Source organism: Falco naumanni, chromosome 4 (assembly GCF_017639655.2).
Source record: "Falco naumanni isolate bFalNau1 chromosome 4, bFalNau1.pat, whole genome shotgun sequence".
Lineage (NCBI taxonomy): Eukaryota > Metazoa > Chordata > Aves > Falconiformes > Falconidae > Falco > Falco naumanni.
This window is the reverse complement of record NC_054057.1, coordinates 16504126-16521976: the sequence shown is the minus strand read 5'-3', so window position 1 is coordinate 16521976 and position 17851 is coordinate 16504126. Positions and strand designations below refer to the sequence as shown.

Below are 17851 nucleotides of genomic sequence, written 5' to 3'. Positions count from 1 at the left end.
ACTGCTGCATCAAGTCCTGCAACTAAGATCAAAATAGTTATGAAGGGTAAGTAGATGAAGTTCTTTGCATGCATTTAAAACGCATTCCTTAAAACTCAACAAGCTGCCAGTTAACTGTACCTTTAGAGCAGCTACACCACCCTCTAGCAGCCAGAACGAAAGCCCATCATACTGACGAAAGTGTATCCTCAAACACTTGCAAATACTACTTTTGACATTAAAGCTTATTTAGCAATGTATTTTGCCTAAGTATTTTCAAGGAGTACAGATCTCTTTTCCTTACCTGCCACCAATCGGATTGTTCCCAAAATACCATATATAGGCCTCGTAACAGCTGAAGGAGGAACATCTTTCTTAACTGAAAAGCAGAAGAAAAAATTCAGAATTTCTGACTGCATCTTTCAGGACTATCTAAAAAATGATCAAACTAGGTTTGCCAAAGCTTCTTGGTCAAACCTCAAGTTTTGCTAGAGTCTGAAGTACAAGAAGCAATGCATCAGAATTTCAAAGCCTGATGGGGGGACAGAGGGGAAGATGTGGAAGCATTTCTCATGTTTAGTCAAAGTGGCCATTCAATTTAATAAATTCAACCTCATTCACACGATAGTATAGCAAGTAGACTCCTCAATATATTGTCCTGTCAGCTTCCAGAACCTTTTTATTTTGAAGACATCAAGGACAAACTGTAAATGCTTGTGCCTCCCACTTCTGACTGCTTCTTCTGAGCCTCAGTCTATTGCCATTTCAGAAGACCTAGTTCACTTTTTTATCTATCTCTGCAAAACTACCAACAACAGCATTCATGTGGCAAGGGATACAGTATTCCAAACAACATACTAAGAGATCCAAAAGGTATCCAGATATCATTTAGAAGTCCTAGCACGTTAAACTTTCATTATCCACATTTTGAGGATAACAGAAGGAATACTAGAGAAGTTTAAAAAACACACACCCACACCAGAGTTTGGCATTTTCCCAGAGACTACAGAACAGAGGAATACAGTGCTTGAACTTTCCTTTGCTTTAAGCACCTCGCAGGTTCCTCTGATAGAACACCAGCAATGAGAACAGACGTAGACTAATAAGATTTGGGATAGCTATCTTTACAGTTTTGAAGGAGAAATTGAAATATTATACTACCACACCAAAAGTATCAGTGGGAAGAGCACACTGCTCTGCATGAAGTATATAAGAGGCCAAATAAAAGAAAGAATGACTGCTTTTACATTAATATTACTGTAGCATTTCTGTCTGTTTAGAGATTAGTAATACTGAGGTACAAACTCCTGAAGCATCAGAAGGGAAGTCACCCACTGCCTTCATCTCATGTTGTCATTTAATACAAGTTCTTTGATTGTTTTTATGCATTAGTTTCACACTCTCAAAAAAACCTAAAGTTTTGAAGACCTCAACGTCAGAATGCTTAAGACTACTTGCACTGACATTTGAATCCAGATTTGCAACACAGAACCAAATTTAAAGTGAGGGCTTTTTACTGGTTTTGTTTCTACAGGCTTTATTTAAGGCTAAAACCTGAGTTTTCACAAAAGACACCACTGGAAAAATTCAGCAAAAGCTGCAGAAGCCCAGTGTTCAACCCTTCCCATGTTTGATCTTCCAAGCCCAGCTAGCTTAGACGAGTCAGTTCTTACTGTTGTGCTGGGCAGTCTTACCAAAAAAAAAATAGAGGCAAGCACCATCACCCTGGTCACCCACTGCATCAGTCCCACAGCAAAAAGGCATTTCAAACGAAGTTCTCTGCAGGACAGAATACCCAGCACAGTTTTAAAAAAGTAAAGATAAAACAATTATCCCCACACCAACTTAAGGTTCTGAAGTTCTTCTCCGAGTGCCTAAGCAAGACAGACAAAAAGAACAAAGATGCCTATATTGAGAAATATTGCTGAGGAGAATACCTGTAAGAGTAACTTCCGTGGAGACTCTATCAATTGCAAGCACATCATCTGCTCCATCATCACAAGCTTCCACATAGAACTTCTCTGGTGTTATATGCCTTTAAGATAACAGATAGAAAAAAGGAATTTGTTTAGCAACACTTACTTCGGGTTTGTTTATTCTTCACAATCTGAAGAAGATAAAAAAATTAAGCCTTATTTCAGCTGCAAAAAACAATTCTCACTGAATTGCTTCCCAACAGCCACTGATGTTGACGGTGGGGAAAAAAATAAGCCAAGCTAATCAGTTTTTGCAAAATCTATGGCTTGTTTAGTAATCTAAATTCCAGTAATAACCAAGAATTAAAAGACATGTAAGTGAGTTTGTGTACATAGTGGTCCACTAATTCATGTAAACTTGAACTATAGACTTAGAAGTCTGATAAGCCAAAACCAAACTTCAAAATCACGAGTTTAATCAAACACTTTCTAATATAGCAACCTCAAGTACTACATCCCTTACACAAGTCTAGCAAGCAGAAAAATCACATCCTAGGTGATAAAAACCATCTACTACACATTAGTATTGTAAGCATCCACTGGAAACAACACAGAAAATTGGAAAAGTTAAAGTAGCACTAGTTTATTGAAGCAGGTGTCTCAGCATTGCCATGTCACAGCTTAGTTAGCCAGGGCTGTGTGACACACATGGGGTCGGTAACATGTACCCTCCCCACTGAACACATCAGACAAGCCATACACTGACATCCTGTTCAGACTTCATAGCTATCCTTCCCGACAGAAAAACTGTATGTAGTACAATGCTAGCCATAAAATTAAACATAGTTTTCAGAAATATTCTTTAAAAATACACCAGTTGAGGTACTTGCAATGAGCCAGACATGTTATACTGTGCAACAATTCAAGAGTTATGCAGAAAGGACTCGTAGCTGTGCATAGGAGATGCTAAACAAACAAACCCAAACGCTCTTGAACTAGCATTCTTAACTCTCATAATTATTTTTTCTTTCTTTAAGGCTTGACAAGAGCAGAGATCAGAGTTTTAAATATCTTGTTCTGGGAACTTATTCTACCAGATAGATATTTTTAGGCTCTGTCTCCCTAAATAGAACTTGCATTTCTTCACATCTTTTGTGCATTTTTAATCCTTCAGAAAGCTGAATTAGAATCCCAATTTAGATCAGAAAAGCCCGTGTTAAAAGAGGTCTAGAGGACCACTTAACACGTGTAACGCCCCCTTCCACCCACCAAAAGCAGGACCAGCTTCAAAGTTTATCCAACTTCAAAGTTAAACCCTGTTTCTTAGGATGTGTTCTGACTCTCCCCAAGGATGAGGGTTCTACAACCTCTCTGGGCAATTAGAGGAAAGCCAGAGACCACCAAATGCTTAACTGAACTAAACCCCAAACACCGTAACACAACAAACTGAAATCTATCCTTAAGTGCTCATCAGGTCATTTAACTTCTTTAAAGGAAAATTAAGTCTATGGGCCCTAAAATGGTAAATGTATCAACAGTGTTCCCTTTGTAGAACAGCCTCCTTAAAATTTTCACGTACATGTATGAAATGCATTATCTTTGAAACTAAAAACATCCGACTAAGAAACACAAATGTGCTGTTTGTTAAACACTGAAACCTTAAAACCGCTGCTTTCATTGCTTTTAGTTTTGATGACATGCACATGTGCACCCCTGGCTCTTTAAGGGGGTTTCATGACAATAATAGGAGCCATTTTTACAGTGAAAAGCAAACAAGCTTACACAGCTAAAATGGGCAAGACAAGTTTAAGGATACTTAGAAGCCCTCAATTTGTTAAAGAACTCAAAAAGAAATCAGGATATGCTATCTAAGCTGCAGTCAGGAACTTACTGCTACTTGGCAGGAGACAGTAGCAGGCTTTCTTCCCCACAGTAGAAAGCTGCAGCTACTTCTATCAGTTTAGTTGAACAGTCACCTTTTTCTGGGACATCAGTTGACACACAAGACTCCAGCTAAAAAAACTGAGGAAAAGATGCTGCAAAGTTTAATATTGGACCCGTTATGCCTTTAACAGATGCTTACGTACTCTTACTCATCTGACACTCTTAAGCAAAATAATTTGAAAAAATCCTTTAAACACAGCAGGATGTAAAATAGCACCTAAAGTTGTGAGAACGATAGTTTCGTTTTTTAAATACTCTGTACAAAAACCACAGCCTAGGCAAGACACTTACACTGACAGTACAGAGCACAACTGAGTATTTCCATCCATGATCAGTATTTTTAAAAGCTGCCTTTTTCATTACAAAACACAGCCATGACAGTATCATAGTGCCAGCACTCATTCACCTGTGTTTAGTTACAGCCTGTTCTCAGACAACTGAGAAAGTTTACAGGTGTAGAATAGTCATCATATAAAGAAGTTTTATATTTACTACACTCGAATAATAATTTCTCCTTGAAGAACATGAAGTCTTTTACTCTCACCATCCACAACTTAAGATAAATGAGAGAATTAAGGTGCAAATTATGCCTGGTCTCTCAGTATGTGTCATATGCCCTGCATCACTAGACCAGCCCCCAGCATCTCTCTTTCAAATCCTCACCCATATTTTGCCTTCTGTCACCTACCACTGCCTTTTAAAACATTTTTTTTCATCACCTTGATCTCTTCTTACACAATGCTTGCACATTTCTAACTTTGCTTAAACTACATTTTGCCTTCAACAAACACCAAAAAAAAAAGAAAACTTTGCAATCAAAATCCTCCTTCCCATGGTCTTCTACAAGACCAGATTTGGTCACAAAAGCGTCATGGAGAACACAAGACAACTTATGCCTGTTTTCAGTTCAATGAACCAAATCAGCTCTAGGCTTCAGCAGCTTGCAGCACACTAGAACAGTCTCATTGTTGACTGTTTCAAAGCTTTGGGTGGTTTTGTTTTGGTCATTTTTTAGGCGGGACAGGAGGACATCAAGCTGCTAGCCTATGAAGTTGAGAGAACTTAAATACTTCTCTCTTGGGATCACCATTAAAAACTGCCTAAAACACAACTGCACAACACCAACTGAAAAGCCTAATGCCCTGCAAAATGTTAAATCCTTGCTTCAGAAGTGGGAGAATTAGTGCTCTTCAAAGTTTTTAACAGGAAGATGAATCACTTCATCCTTGCTTCATTTGTGTAAATAGCTGAAAGTTTTCTATAGTTAATATGGTTGAAGGAGAGGACAAGACTCAAAAAGGTTTCAGCTCAAGTGTTCATTTACAATCTTAACAATTACCAGAACTAGGCTAGTAGTCTCATTCTCATTTAGATGAGCTTTTAAACCATAAGACTGCTACAACTAAGATTGCCTCTCACTTCTCTTTCAGGTAGGAAGCTTATGAACACTGCTTGCAAGAACGGTGTTTTTCCACAGACTCTACTCAGCATCAAGTCTGTAAGTCTATGACAAGGTTGGAAAGATAACACATGCTTATTTTAATGATCTTAGGAGATATTAAATGCTGAACAAAGGATCATTCACAATGAGTAGGAATCTGTAGACAGATTCATTCTATTCTTTTAATGAACTAAGGAACAGATGAAAGTCCAAGTGCTAGTATTACATGAAATATAATAAAGAAATCTGTATTTTCAAGATGCCCATAAAGTCTGTAGTTATTTTTGGAACTGGTTTCCATTCAACAGGCCATGTTCTGCTTTTGTATAACCTTCATGTTTGATAGCATAGCCTACCTTCTCCTTGGCTATGTTGTCACTGCTGTCTATAGCCATCCAAAACATCAAGAACTTTAACAGCAATATCTTGCTTCCCTTACAGCTTAACAGCACATAAAACCTTCACAAAATTTGGGTTCTTCTTACTTTTCTAATACAAAAAAAAAATCATGACTACCATCATCACGGGCTATTTCTCAGTATTGCTAAAGAACAAAGGGAGTGATAAATGGAAATATTTGGCATCGATACTACTCAAGAAAAGGAAAGGTATTGAACTGCAACCACCAAATTCATGTTTCAAATATTACTGAAGGTGACTTGGATGTCATTTTGAAATCTTCTCCTACTGAAACTGTGTGGATTGCTGCCAAGAGATAAAGCAACTCACTCACTAGATTTCATTTCTACAATTCAAAGTTGAGAAAAGTGTTGATTCCCAACACAACAGAAATGTAAAAGCAAAAATCAACCTCTGCCCACTTACACCAAGTGCAAATCAGGCTTTTTTTCATTTGTATATTTGTTGTGAAATTTCACTTCATTACTTAGACTATATAAAGCACTGTTGTATATCACAAAGATGATGCAGAGTTACAGCCCACATTTTAGTTCGGTTGATCTTGCAAGAATATTCCTGTGTTCAGATACAGCATGAAAGAGGACCCATCGTGCTCTAATGGCAACTAAAGATAGTACTTCACTCAATATCATTTAAACCTTCCAGGCCTCAATCGCCAAACCCTTACTTCAGTAATTGATTATTTCACCATAAATACTTAACATTGCTCTAATGCAGGAAAATCTTTGATGTCAGCCTCTAAATACTGTAATAAAGCAAGCCAAAAAGCACACCCTGTACCGCACAGCAATGCGTTTGCTGTACTCAAGATACCGAAGTGGTCTGCAGCAAGATACAGGGAAGGCTTTAGTATATGCAGAGTCCCAACAGCATGTTAAGTAACAGTGCTAACACGCTGATGGTTTCAACACTCCAGAGATTCCAGATTTTCTAGGTGAACAGGTGTGCTAATTATACATCTACCATAAATATTACTCCTCAAGCAGAAACAGCTCAAGGAATTGGAACATCTCCCATGGAGCAGTAGTTGTTGCAGGGAGAAGAAAGGGAGTATAATCCCAGGATTAAAAAACCACTAATGGAAATACCATTTAAAACAACAACAAAAAAAGCACATATTAAAGGCATAGCTTCATAACAGCTATGTCCAGTTAAGTGTCACTTAAGATGACAAATAATTTACTGCATAAATAAATGCCCTCAATCAACATCCCTGAGCTTGTCCACGACAGCCACTTAATTTAAGTAGGGAAAAAAAAAAAAAGATGTGTAGCTGTTTTTTCCAGAAGTATTATCCAGTCTCTGAAAACTCAGTCTAGAAAACAAGCAAAAAAAACCCAGAAAGACAAGATGCACTTTTGATCCCCTCCCCAGATACAGACAGGTGGAAGGCACTGTGTTCAAGTGCAATAGCTACTAATAACTGACAAGTACTTTCACAAAGCATGCAGGCATAACTGTAGGCAAAAGGAGTTAAATTTGAAACAGACAGTATCAGAGACCCACAGGATACTGAGAATGCTATCAGCAAGATAAGTCATCATCCAAATACAAAGTAAAAGAGTTATTTTAACTGAGCCTAAACAACAGCCAGAATTCTCTGTTCTGCAGACAGCTTTACCGATCTGTTTTTATTCATTAATTGGAGTGGTAGCTTCACTACCATCTACTAGCTTGCTACCTACAGCAGCTGTTTGAATTTTACAATTTATTCATAAGGCTATGAGAGGAAGCTAAATAAGTATAACCGTGACATAGATGACAGCTATAGGTAGCAGTTTTCAGGTTAATAGCTTTCCCCAATAACTGCTGGTGTAACTCCACTAGCTCTGATGGTAGCAGACACTAGACACCAGCATTTTTACCTGTATCACCTGAACTTGTCTGATTACATTGGTCAAGGCACAAAGGGTTTGAGTCACTACTTTTGACAGAAAAACATAAGGTTTGCCTTCTGAGCTAGATCCTGTGATTGCATGTAATGAATGGGACCCCACAGAGCGCTACAATCAGTGTGGCTTCGTAGAGGGCCACCAGACTAGCCAGAAAAGGTGCAACTGCAGTATCTGACCTCTTCATAGTGAAAATGAGAGGTCAGTTAAAAAAACCACCAAAACACTGTTACCACTAAACCCCCAAACTGAAATCTAGCCTGGATTTCTCAGAACATTCTCCTTTGACTTTGCCAACCTAGTAAGTTTGACTCATCACCCAAGTTGTGGCCCTGTATCTTAAAATGCTTGGCAGAAAGTCTGCAGGCATCACCGCAGCTTGGTGTAACAACAGGGAAAAAGCCTGTTTTTCAGAACATGAGACAACTGTTTAAGTTCGTAAAAAAATAATTCATGTTAAACCACATTTGAGACAGCCTTGTTCTCAAAAAATTCACAGCTTACTTTTAGTTAAGATTAAATGAGAAAATTCTTTACTAGCCTGTACCCAGAAAAGTGCTTTTACTTAAAAATTCTCAGTAGGAATGACTGTGTACTACAAGTCACACAACTGCTACTCCTACAACTTACCTTTTCTCTTCTGCTGGCAAAAAGATCACAAATTCAGCTTAAAGACAGACAAATACTGTTCAGGTGACAAGAGGAAAAAAGCTTTCTGCCAAATAAGCAACTCTTTCAGCCATCACTAATGACCTTACTTTTCAGTAATACTCAATTTTATCTCCAGTGTCTGTGTACCCTCACACAGCTACCTAATCAAAATAAGGAAAGAAGCCCAGTGATTTTTAAACACATAACAGCGTTATGTCAATCTGTTTACACAGATCTGTAAGAAATATCTGTTTGCTTTGAATCCGAAAGATGACAGTCAAATGAAATTTAGAAGAGCATTAAATACAGTTAAGCCAGGCTTAAAAATCATTTTCAGATACCGCTGCCTGAAAATGGCATCAGTAACTCAATTACAAAGTTTCAAGCTAATCTTTAGAGGTCAGAAGCCTGGGAATGCCTTTAGGACAACACAAGGACATTTCACTTGGCTTCAGCCGTGGAGAGTCTCATGCTCACAGTCATTTTTCCAGGAGTCCCAGCCGGCCAGGACGAGGGCTTATGGCAGAAACGCCTCTTCAGTTTTAACTTTGCAGTGCTTGGGTTACGCAACTTCTTTGGCTGTATAAAAGGCACCAAGCAAACATCTGGCACGCGTAAGTTCAAAGGGCTACATTCTCCCCCGAAAAACTTTAACAAAACGATTCCAGCGTGAGGTTAGAAGAATTTATTTGAAAAGTTACAGCAGGTGCTGGGCAGAAGAGTCCTAAACGTTTCAAATCATCAGCTGGCATCAAAAAAACACCACCCAAAAACAAAACCAAAAAATCCCAAACCCAAAACAAATCAACATGAAAGAACCAACTGTGCCACAACAGACTGACGGGCAAGTACGCCTAAGGAGCCTTCTGCTGGCAAGCGCCACTGTACACAGACCTTTACATCAGCACCGGCACTGGAGCTGCTACGAGTCACCCGCGGGGCGGGCCCCAGGCAGCCCCCGCCCGCTGCTCCGCCGGCGCCCCCGGGACAGGGCCGGGCACTGCGGCTCGCCGGCCGCGCCGCGGAGGGCACCGGGTAGGGCCCGCCGGCACCCGCCCGCCGGTGTGTGCAGGGGCGGAAAGGAGCCGGCCGGGTGGCCGCCAGCAGCGCCTCTGCCCGGAGCGGCGCTACCAGGCGGCGGGCGAAAGGGGATCGGGTCCGTGCCGCGGCCAAAGTCCGCCCGCCGCGGGGGCTGCACGCAGCCGCTGCCTGGGGCCGAGCCCTCCGCGCCGGCCCAGGAGGCGGGGCAGCGGCGGGAGGCTCGGCACGGCGGCGCGGGGCGGCGGGCAGTCGCGGGGCTCCCGGGGCGCGCGGGTCCGTGAGGGGAGCGCGGGACGGGCGGGGAGGGCACGGGCGCCCGCTTCCCCACGGCCGGCCCCGCCCCGCCCCTCCGGCGGGACCGGTAGCGGCAGGTGACCGAGCCGCGTACCCCCCCCCCCCCCCCGGCGGGTCACTCACAGCTTCAGGCTGGCGTAGGCCGCCGCCGCCGCCGCTGCCGCCGCTCCTGCTGCTGCCGCCATTCGTCCGTCTCCGGCCGCCGCCGGCTCCGCGTCGCTCTCGCCCCCTCCGGCCCGGCCGCTCCCTCCCTTCCAGACTGACGCGTCCCCCAGCCGCGAGGGACGGGACCCCGCACAGGACAAACCTACTCGGGCACGTTAGCGAGCCCGCAGGGCGGGGCACCGCCTATAGAGGAAGGGGGAGGGCCCGGCCTGACTCTCCAGCCCCGCGATTGGCCGGACCGCCGCGCTCTAGCCCCGCCCCCGGCGCGGCGCGGGCCAGCAGGAGGCCGCTAAACGGTGACGTGCTGCCGAGAGCGGGAGGGGCGGAGGCGTTCGAACGGAGCCGGTGGGGACTGACTAGCGCGTGGGTGGGTGGGGAGCCACGCTCCGGGAGAGCCGCTGGGAGGGGCGTCGGCGGGGAGGTGGTGTCGAATTAGCTGTCCTCTGGGGGACGGCCCCGCCCCCAGGCGCGAACTGTGGTGAAGTGAGTGTGAGGAAACACTATAACCCGAGCAGGGCCAGTGGCGCAATGGATAACGCGTCTGACTACGGATCAGAAGATTCTAGGTTCGACTCCTGGCTGGCTCGGCTGCTCATTTTTTTCCTCCTTTCTTGCCCCACCTTAACTCTCTTTTTTTTAACCTCATGGACTCCAGCCTGAGGGTGCTGCCTGCACCACCGCTCCTGGGCAGCCCCCGCTCCTGCTCAGACCCACCGTGGCCACCTTCATTCCCCCGGTGTAGGGGTCTGTCAGGTGCAGGGGCTGGCTGGCGTTACAGGGGTTCATGCTCTTGCCAGCACCCCCTGACCCCGCAATCGCCACCTCGGAGATGGCTGCTGTGGGGGAGGCTGGTGCCCACCTGGGCACCCTGGCTGGGGCGGGGAGCCCAGTTCTGGGGGTTCAGTATAGACCCAGCCTGGGGCACCTCCTGGCCAGTTTCCCACTGGATCCAACCCCCTGGGTACCATCCCCCAGTTTTGGGCAGCTTCTTGCCTCGAAGAGGGGGAACCCCACACTGTAATTACAGTCAATGCTATTTATTCACTTCATTTTAGCCAATAGCTCCATGCTGCCGTGGTGCTCTTCCGCCAGTGGTACCTGAGCATCCTGCCTTCAGACATAAGGTGGCATGGCCACTGATAATGAAGCCTATGGTGGCACCCCAAAACCCTCTAAGGAACCCATCCCCACCAGCACTGCAAAGGAGAGCCCCATGCTGGGACCAGAGCCTCTCCCACCCATAGACATCCCTCCCCAGTCCCTCACCAAGGGAACCAGGTCTCCCCAGAGGGACGCTGGGGCAGGACAGCCTCCGATGGGGCTGCAGCAAACACGGCCTGCTTGTGAAGGACTGAAAATCCCCAGTGAACCCCACTAAGGAGGTTCCCCCGACCAGTCACAGCCTCAGCCACTGATGGGGGGGGGCCAGGAGGAAGGCAGAGCTTGGGAAACAATCATTCACAGCGTAACTTCCTCCTCGTGGACTCTGGGCGATGACAATCACTGTAATTTTAGGAAAGAGTTCACGCTGAGCATTGCTTGATGATACTGTCTTTAATCACTGAAATCACAACAGGCCCGTGGCTTCGCTCCTGTTGCCGGCCTTCGTTCTTTATAAATATTTAACAGCACAGAAGAAAAGAGGGCTGTGTTCACAGGTGGCTAAGGTTAGTTACACCAGCACAAATCCTAAAATACTCTCTCCCGGAGTTGAGCTTTGAAGGAAACACGAAACCAAATAATTAGTACCGTTCAGTATCGTTAGCGAGGCTCTGGATTTGCTCTCTGCACACAAAGCCACAGCCTGCGTGTGTGTGCCCAGGTCCCCGCCTGGCCGTGCACCGCAGACCTGCTGCACGGGGACCAGGGCCGGTGCCAGCGTGGGAGCTGCAGCCTGGCCACCCCACGGGGACAGTTTCTTCCCGTCTCTCATCTTGCCTTAGCGGGCTACGGATGCATGTTGCCATGCGAGCTTCTGGCTGCCCTGGAAGAAAGCAGGGGGAGGATTTTTATTGCTCTGAAAAGCTTAATGTTGCTTCTCCTTAAGAAAAGGGTGGGTGAGCAGCTCCAGGCTCCCTCTGGGTTCACAACAGGCAGTCTGCCCAGCCAGCTCCGGTAAGCACACCTAGCGCCACCGCAACCAGCGAGTGGCCGAACGCAGAGATGGAAAAGAAAAATGAAAGCACAAATGCAGTGCCATGAGAGATGCACCCCCTCCCAGCTTCTTCCAGCGACGCAGGCGCTCGGCCTCAAGAATCTGGGGCAAAAGGGACGTGTATTTGGCCATAGCCCTTCCCTGCCCACAAGTACTGACTCCAGAGATGTTTCTCCAGTGATGAAGCCTGGGTCAACTTGTCCTTACACTCATGCACAGAAAGTTGCTCAAAATGCATCTACAGACACTTGGTATGGGCACAGAGGCATGAAGGGCGGGTGTCTCACAGCAGCACATGCCACGTACGTCCACGTGCATAGTCATGACAGCACACGCCACCCCCCAAAAGCGAACACGGAGCATGAAGCCAAGGCTGACATGGGAGAAGCACAGTCCAGACCAGTGTATGCAGCTGCACTTCCCCACAAAACCCCCTCTAATAAGTGTCCAGGAACACGACAAACTAGAACAACTCCTCTCCGTGCCGCCTTCTCCCCTGCTCTCTGTAACCACCTGCTCTCTTTTTCCTACAGCTACCGTATTTTTAAAGTCGCATCCTTCTTTCTCTGTGCACCCCCACACTGTTTTTTGAGCAAGAAAGTTGACAGTCCACTTCAGTGGTCATTTCAAGGCAACTTTTACACTGCCACAGATTTACCCTCAAGTATGTCTCACCTGCAATAAAATAACTCTGCCCTTGATCCCAACTGCCCTACACACACACATCGATTTTCATGTACATGCGCATCTTACTGGTTTCAGTGGGACTGCCTGCGCTCCTCAACTCCAATGCTGATGGAGCCCTTCATGTGATTTTCTTAGCAAAAACAGTACAAAGCTTCTGCTGCATCGACTGGCAGCAGCCTGATAATCAGGTAATTCGGAGGATCAGGTCAAAGGAAGGATGGAGAGCGTGTGTTAATTTTCCTTCCAGCAAGGACCTGGTTTTGCTGTTGCTGAAATAATGAAGTGGTAAGGTTTCCAGGAAAGTGCAAAATAGGGACTAAATTCATTAGGAAGCATACACTTGTGATTCTCCCCATGGCGGTGAACTCATGGGGGACAGAGGCAGAGGTCACAGCAGTCCTTATGAACAGACCTGAATACTGAATTTCAGGGATGCCAAATATTTTCCCAGTGCTAAAAATCAGTACAAGGAAAAAGCATGGGAAGATATTTACTTTTTTCTCTCGGCAGCCAAAGATAACCCCTTTGTTGAACAGCCAGCCAGACCCACACCAGCTCTGAGGGGCCCAGTCTCCTCCTTTTGAGGCTGCCACAGCACACCTGATGCTGATGGAACTCCACCATTTCCACACCAAGGAGCTGGTCACTTTGTAGTAAAAAGATCTACTGAAAAAAATCACTTAAACCCTGAAAGACTAGGAAAACATTTTAAAAGCCCCCCAATGAAACTTGGAAACTGAAGAGCCACAGACCTCACCAAACACTCCTTACCAGGATGTTTGAAACTGCTGATCTGTGTTTAGCATCAGGGCAGTTCCCTAAATCGCTCTGATCACACAGGTGTTTGTTACACTTCAAATGACAGAAAAATGTCTGCTGCTTCTATAGCTGGGGCTTTTCCCCAGCTTTCATGCAAGAATCCCGATTTAAATGAGCTTCTGTATTCTACATGATAGAAATTTAACAGCATGATCTGATTGAAAAAAAAATATCTATTAAGCCCCGGTTCCTGAAAGCAAGTTTCAGAGAACTCACTTGAATAACTATTTGCATGACAGTTACTCATTACCAGCACAATGGGACTTCCAAGGGTCCCTTACCCTAAAACCAGTCAGAAGAGCACTCTGGGGGAGGAATAAAGACTAACTTTTCATAGCACATTTCAGCACCTTAATAAATAAAAAAACCAAAGTTCACACGAACAGCAAAACCCAATGCTATCTCAGCCAGGAGATAGGCAGAATTCAGCATGTTTTCTGACATTCTTCTGCAGAGGATGCAATTCTCACACCTCCAACTCCAGAGCTACCTGCCTGCCTGTTCTTCCCTGCGGGGGAGCTGCCTGGAAGCAGGCAGCAAGGGTTTGCAGCTCCACAGATGTCTGGCGGGGGGCCAGGAGGAGAAGCCTCCCCCGTGCAGGACGCTCCTGCCTCCCCCCTCCCTGGACCCACTGTCAGGCAGCTGCAGAGCCAGGGACAAGCCCGGGACAACCAACACGGACTCAGACACCCACAGCCTAGGAAAAATAACAACGTGGTTAAACGAAGTCAAACTCCCAAAGATACAAGCGGTGCAAGTGAGCCCGCGTAGGGGAGCAGAGCAATGCAGTAGATGCCTTCGCTTTAAAAGCATGAACTCACACGCTCCATCTGCAAGAGCTTCACATTGTCATTCCTAGCTCTTTGTAAATACAGGAAAGGAGAGCATTGGCACTAAATAATTTATACGGGACCTCAAAACTGAAAGTAGGGCAGCCTTCATTTCCCCAGCGCTGAGGGACATGGGACAGCTGGTAGGAGTAAGGTGACACGGCGTGGGAGCAGAGGCCAAGCTCCCCGGCGATGCGAAGGGGGCTCCTGCAGACAGCTTACCGCACAGGCTGCTCCAGGCCTTCCACAACGGGAAACCGTCCTTCTCCCCCTCCCCTTCTTTCCTGCTTATTTTGGGGTTGCGGGGAAGGCTGCAAGAGTTAGACAGCAGTTTAAACCACAGTTTAAAAAGAAACTCTCAGTCCCATTGGCGTTTTTTAGATCTTTCCGAAACAAAAGCCAGAAAATGTGCGTGAGGGGCTGCTCTAAAAATCAAGAGCCAGCGAAAGCGTGAGCCACACAGCAGCAGGTATTGTAGAGACAGAGTAACAGCTGATGGAAGCTGGTGTTTCCAGCTGATTTCCAGAAGCCACTTCGGTATCTCCCTGCCTTCGCTGCCAAAGGAAGCTCAGAGAGGGAAACCACTTCCCCGGGACTATCTGACTTTTTTACCAGGGACATCAGCTGGCATTATCTCTCACCTCAGTCCCTTCAGACAGTCCTAAGATCACAATCACACCTTGAAATACACATCCCCCTGGCCCTGGCTGTGCTGCAGGACACAGCTGATGCCACGCACCAGGGTGAGAGCACTACAGGATCTGCCGCGGCTGTTGCTGCCCCGATCCATACTGCCTGCATGCAGCACCGGCTGTATCTTGTGTCAGCTCCCATCCCTTTGCCATCCAGCATTTGGAGGGTAAATTTACGGCTCTAGGGGGCTCACATATTTGAGGTCAATTTTACCTCCTCTAAGTTCACGGGTAAAACTCTCCAAAGACAGATATGCCCCAGAGCCACGTGTACTGGTGGGAAAATCCCCCCACTCAGGCTTTTGGTCACTCACTGAGGGGCTGCATGTCCCCAGGAGAAACGGTGCCACAGAGCCAAGCTACACAAACCTGGAACTCTGGATGGTTTCTAGGGCAGGACCCTCCAGCCACTTGCTGCCACCCCTGTCCCCAAGGGCAGCAGCAACAGTAGAGGCGCTTATGACTCGATGGGGCAGAAGGCTGGATGATCTGTCAGCCCGATGAAACTGCATACCAAAACCACCGAGCTCGTGAGGCTTGGGCAGTTTCGGATGTTCACATTTCAGCCGAGGAAGTTGATACCAACGTGTAGGAGGGTGCTAACAGGCCACGGTCTCCATTTGTTTTACAGCAGATGCTTGTGCCTCTGTTTAACGCTCAGTGCAGCATCTTGCACCACTCAAAACAGAGGCCTGTGGTATTTATTAGCACAAGCAGACAGGCAGCTTGCTGCTACCTGGCGCCTGTGCTGCTCCAGGTGAGTACACAGGGCAGTCTGACTCCATGATGTAAAGTTCAAGCACCTATCTAGCTACATCCATGCTACTGGAAAAGAGGTTTGTTTGAACCATAGTGGGTTCTTGGCACAGACTCATTTCAGGAGTCCCAGTACCACTGCTCAGCTAATTTATTGTAGTTTCCTCACTAAGAAGGTATGAAAGAGTATCATTTCATTCTCTGCCAGCCAGAACCAAATTTACATCTTTAGCATAGACACATGAGGATTTAGCTAGTTTTCCACAACAGTACGTTGGAAAAGGTAGCCAAGATCCCCAACTGCATGTGAGGCTTTAAATTAAAGAGCTTTTTCTTCAACAAAAACTTTGTACCTGTACGTGAGGGGCTGCACAGCTTTGGTACCTACAGAACATGCACTGCAGGCACGCTTACATATTAACACATATTGAGGGAGCAGATTTCTTTGCCTATAAAGCAGGGGGGTTCAAAAAGCGAAACCATCTGCCATTCTGCTTTCTCAGCAGAACAGAAAGTAAGTGCCCTCTAACCCCTTGCTCAGATAAGCTGTTATTATTCACGGGAGCAAATATGTTTATACCAACATACTCATCTGAGTACAGGTTGTGGAGCTGGGCTCTAAATCCCTGTGTAACAAAGCCTTCATAACAATCTCAAGTTTGTTCCCAGAGCTCTAAATAAGCACCATTATGAAATGGCTTTGTGCTGGGCAAACACCATGGAAAGGAGTGGCCAGGCTGGGGGCTGAGCCATGGGGACAAACTGGAAAACTCAGGCGAGTGTCTGTGTACAGAGAGCTTTTTTCCAAAGCGAGCTCTGCAAGCAAGAATGAGGATGGATTTCCCCCATGTCCACACTTTCAGCATCCCGACCTTTCCTTTTCAAACATGATCCTCTGTTCGGTCTCTGACACAGCAGACCGGCCCCTGCGTATCATGCTGACACGCAAGCCTGGGCCCCAAGTCATTGCAGTAGCTTTGCCTAGCTTGTTCCAGTTTTTTGTTCTGTTTGAAATGGTGTGTCAGCCTCCAGCTGCCAGCCAGTGCACCTGGTTTGTCCTTGGAGAGTTGGTGCTTTTGAAGCCAGACTTGATACCGGAGTTTGGGGAATTAACTGAAAGGTCTGAGTGCACCATTTTGTACAGACCTCCTTCTTTTCTTTTCCTAAAGAATTAATTAAAAAAAAGAGCATCTAAAACCTGATATTAATAGCTTGATGTCCTTCAGGGAATCTGATGAAATGTGCTTGTCAGGAAACATTTAGTAGACTGACGGGATGTCCCCAGCAGGCAGGCAGACAAGCCAGCCTCTGGCTTTTCAATTGTGCATGGCACGATCTGAGTTCATAGGCACGATAGCAAATTGTGCTTTCACTGAAGAAGCTTCCAAAATGAGCCAAGAGGAATCTCCAGACAGCAGAAAAAGGCACGTAGAAGTAAACCAATCAGTTTAGATAACATGCCACATTCTTGGTCAAGTAGACATGGTTTGATAGAGCTGGAACTCACAAGCATAGAGACTCTGGGAATCCAGCAAAAATCTCTCATATCCTTTTACAGGAATATTGCCAACTGGCAGAAAACATGCACAGGAAATCAGCTGAGGATGGGGAGAGGGAGATCATGTAACAAGTTGTCTGTCCCAGCTTTCCGATGTCGGCCACGCTGGCTAGTAGTGGTGCTGGTAGGCAGCTGCCGGGGTTGTGCCGTTCTCTATGTGTTTCAGATGACAGGAGTGACAAAGCAAATGTTCGTCTAGTGGGTAACAGCGATGCCCATCTTCATCGTTCAGTTCCATCCCGCAGTCCTGCAGAGAGGCCGTGCAAATTATTAGAACACGAGGAGGAAAGCACCTGACGGGTATTTTGAGGGCAGGCTTGTACAAATTTGTCTTAAGCAGTTTTATTGAATAAGCTTTATCTTGTTGTGAGGCGAAACCCTATGTATTTTAAATGTGCTCGTGTCTCCTTACACTCTCGGGTAGGATTCACCTCTTCACATTACATTAATTGCTGTTGTACTGATGTGAAACCAGCCTGACGAGTCAGGGCTTCTTTTCACTGTATTATGAGCAGAGTGAGAGAAGACATTTAGGTATTTTAATTCACAGCAGAAGTATGAAGACACTCTGGGAAGCCCTGCACAGAGACAAACTGGTGTTGAAGAGCTGC

General features: G+C 45.9%; 2 protein-coding genes and 1 non-coding gene across 3 annotated transcripts in view; 1 reads left to right on the top strand and 2 right to left on the bottom strand.

The window, feature by feature from the left end:
- Positions 1 to 9904, bottom strand: part of SACM1L (SAC1 like phosphatidylinositide phosphatase) — a 31326-nt gene extending 21422 nt beyond the window's left edge. The window contains exons 1-3 of the mRNA XM_040591406.1: positions 9702 to 9904; positions 1917 to 2014; positions 284 to 358 (exon numbers count right to left, since the gene is read on the bottom strand). Of these exons, the coding sequence (XP_040447340.1) occupies positions 284 to 358; positions 1917 to 2014; positions 9702 to 9763 (235 nt within the window). The 5' untranslated portion in view covers positions 9764 to 9904. The remainder of the gene's footprint in view (positions 1 to 283; positions 359 to 1916; positions 2015 to 9701) is intronic.
- A 353-nt stretch (positions 9905 to 10257) lies between these two features.
- Positions 10258 to 10330, top strand: TRNAR-ACG. Its single transcript has one exon. It is a non-coding gene; the product is annotated as a tRNA-Arg (tRNA).
- Positions 10331 to 15815: 5485 nt separating this feature from the next.
- Positions 15816 to 17851, bottom strand: part of LIMD1 (LIM domain containing 1) — a 31081-nt gene continuing 29045 nt past the window's right edge. The window contains exon 8 of the mRNA XM_040591405.1: positions 15816 to 17487. Within this exon, the coding sequence (XP_040447339.1) occupies positions 17350 to 17487 (138 nt within the window). The 3' untranslated portion in view covers positions 15816 to 17349. The remainder of the gene's footprint in view (positions 17488 to 17851) is intronic.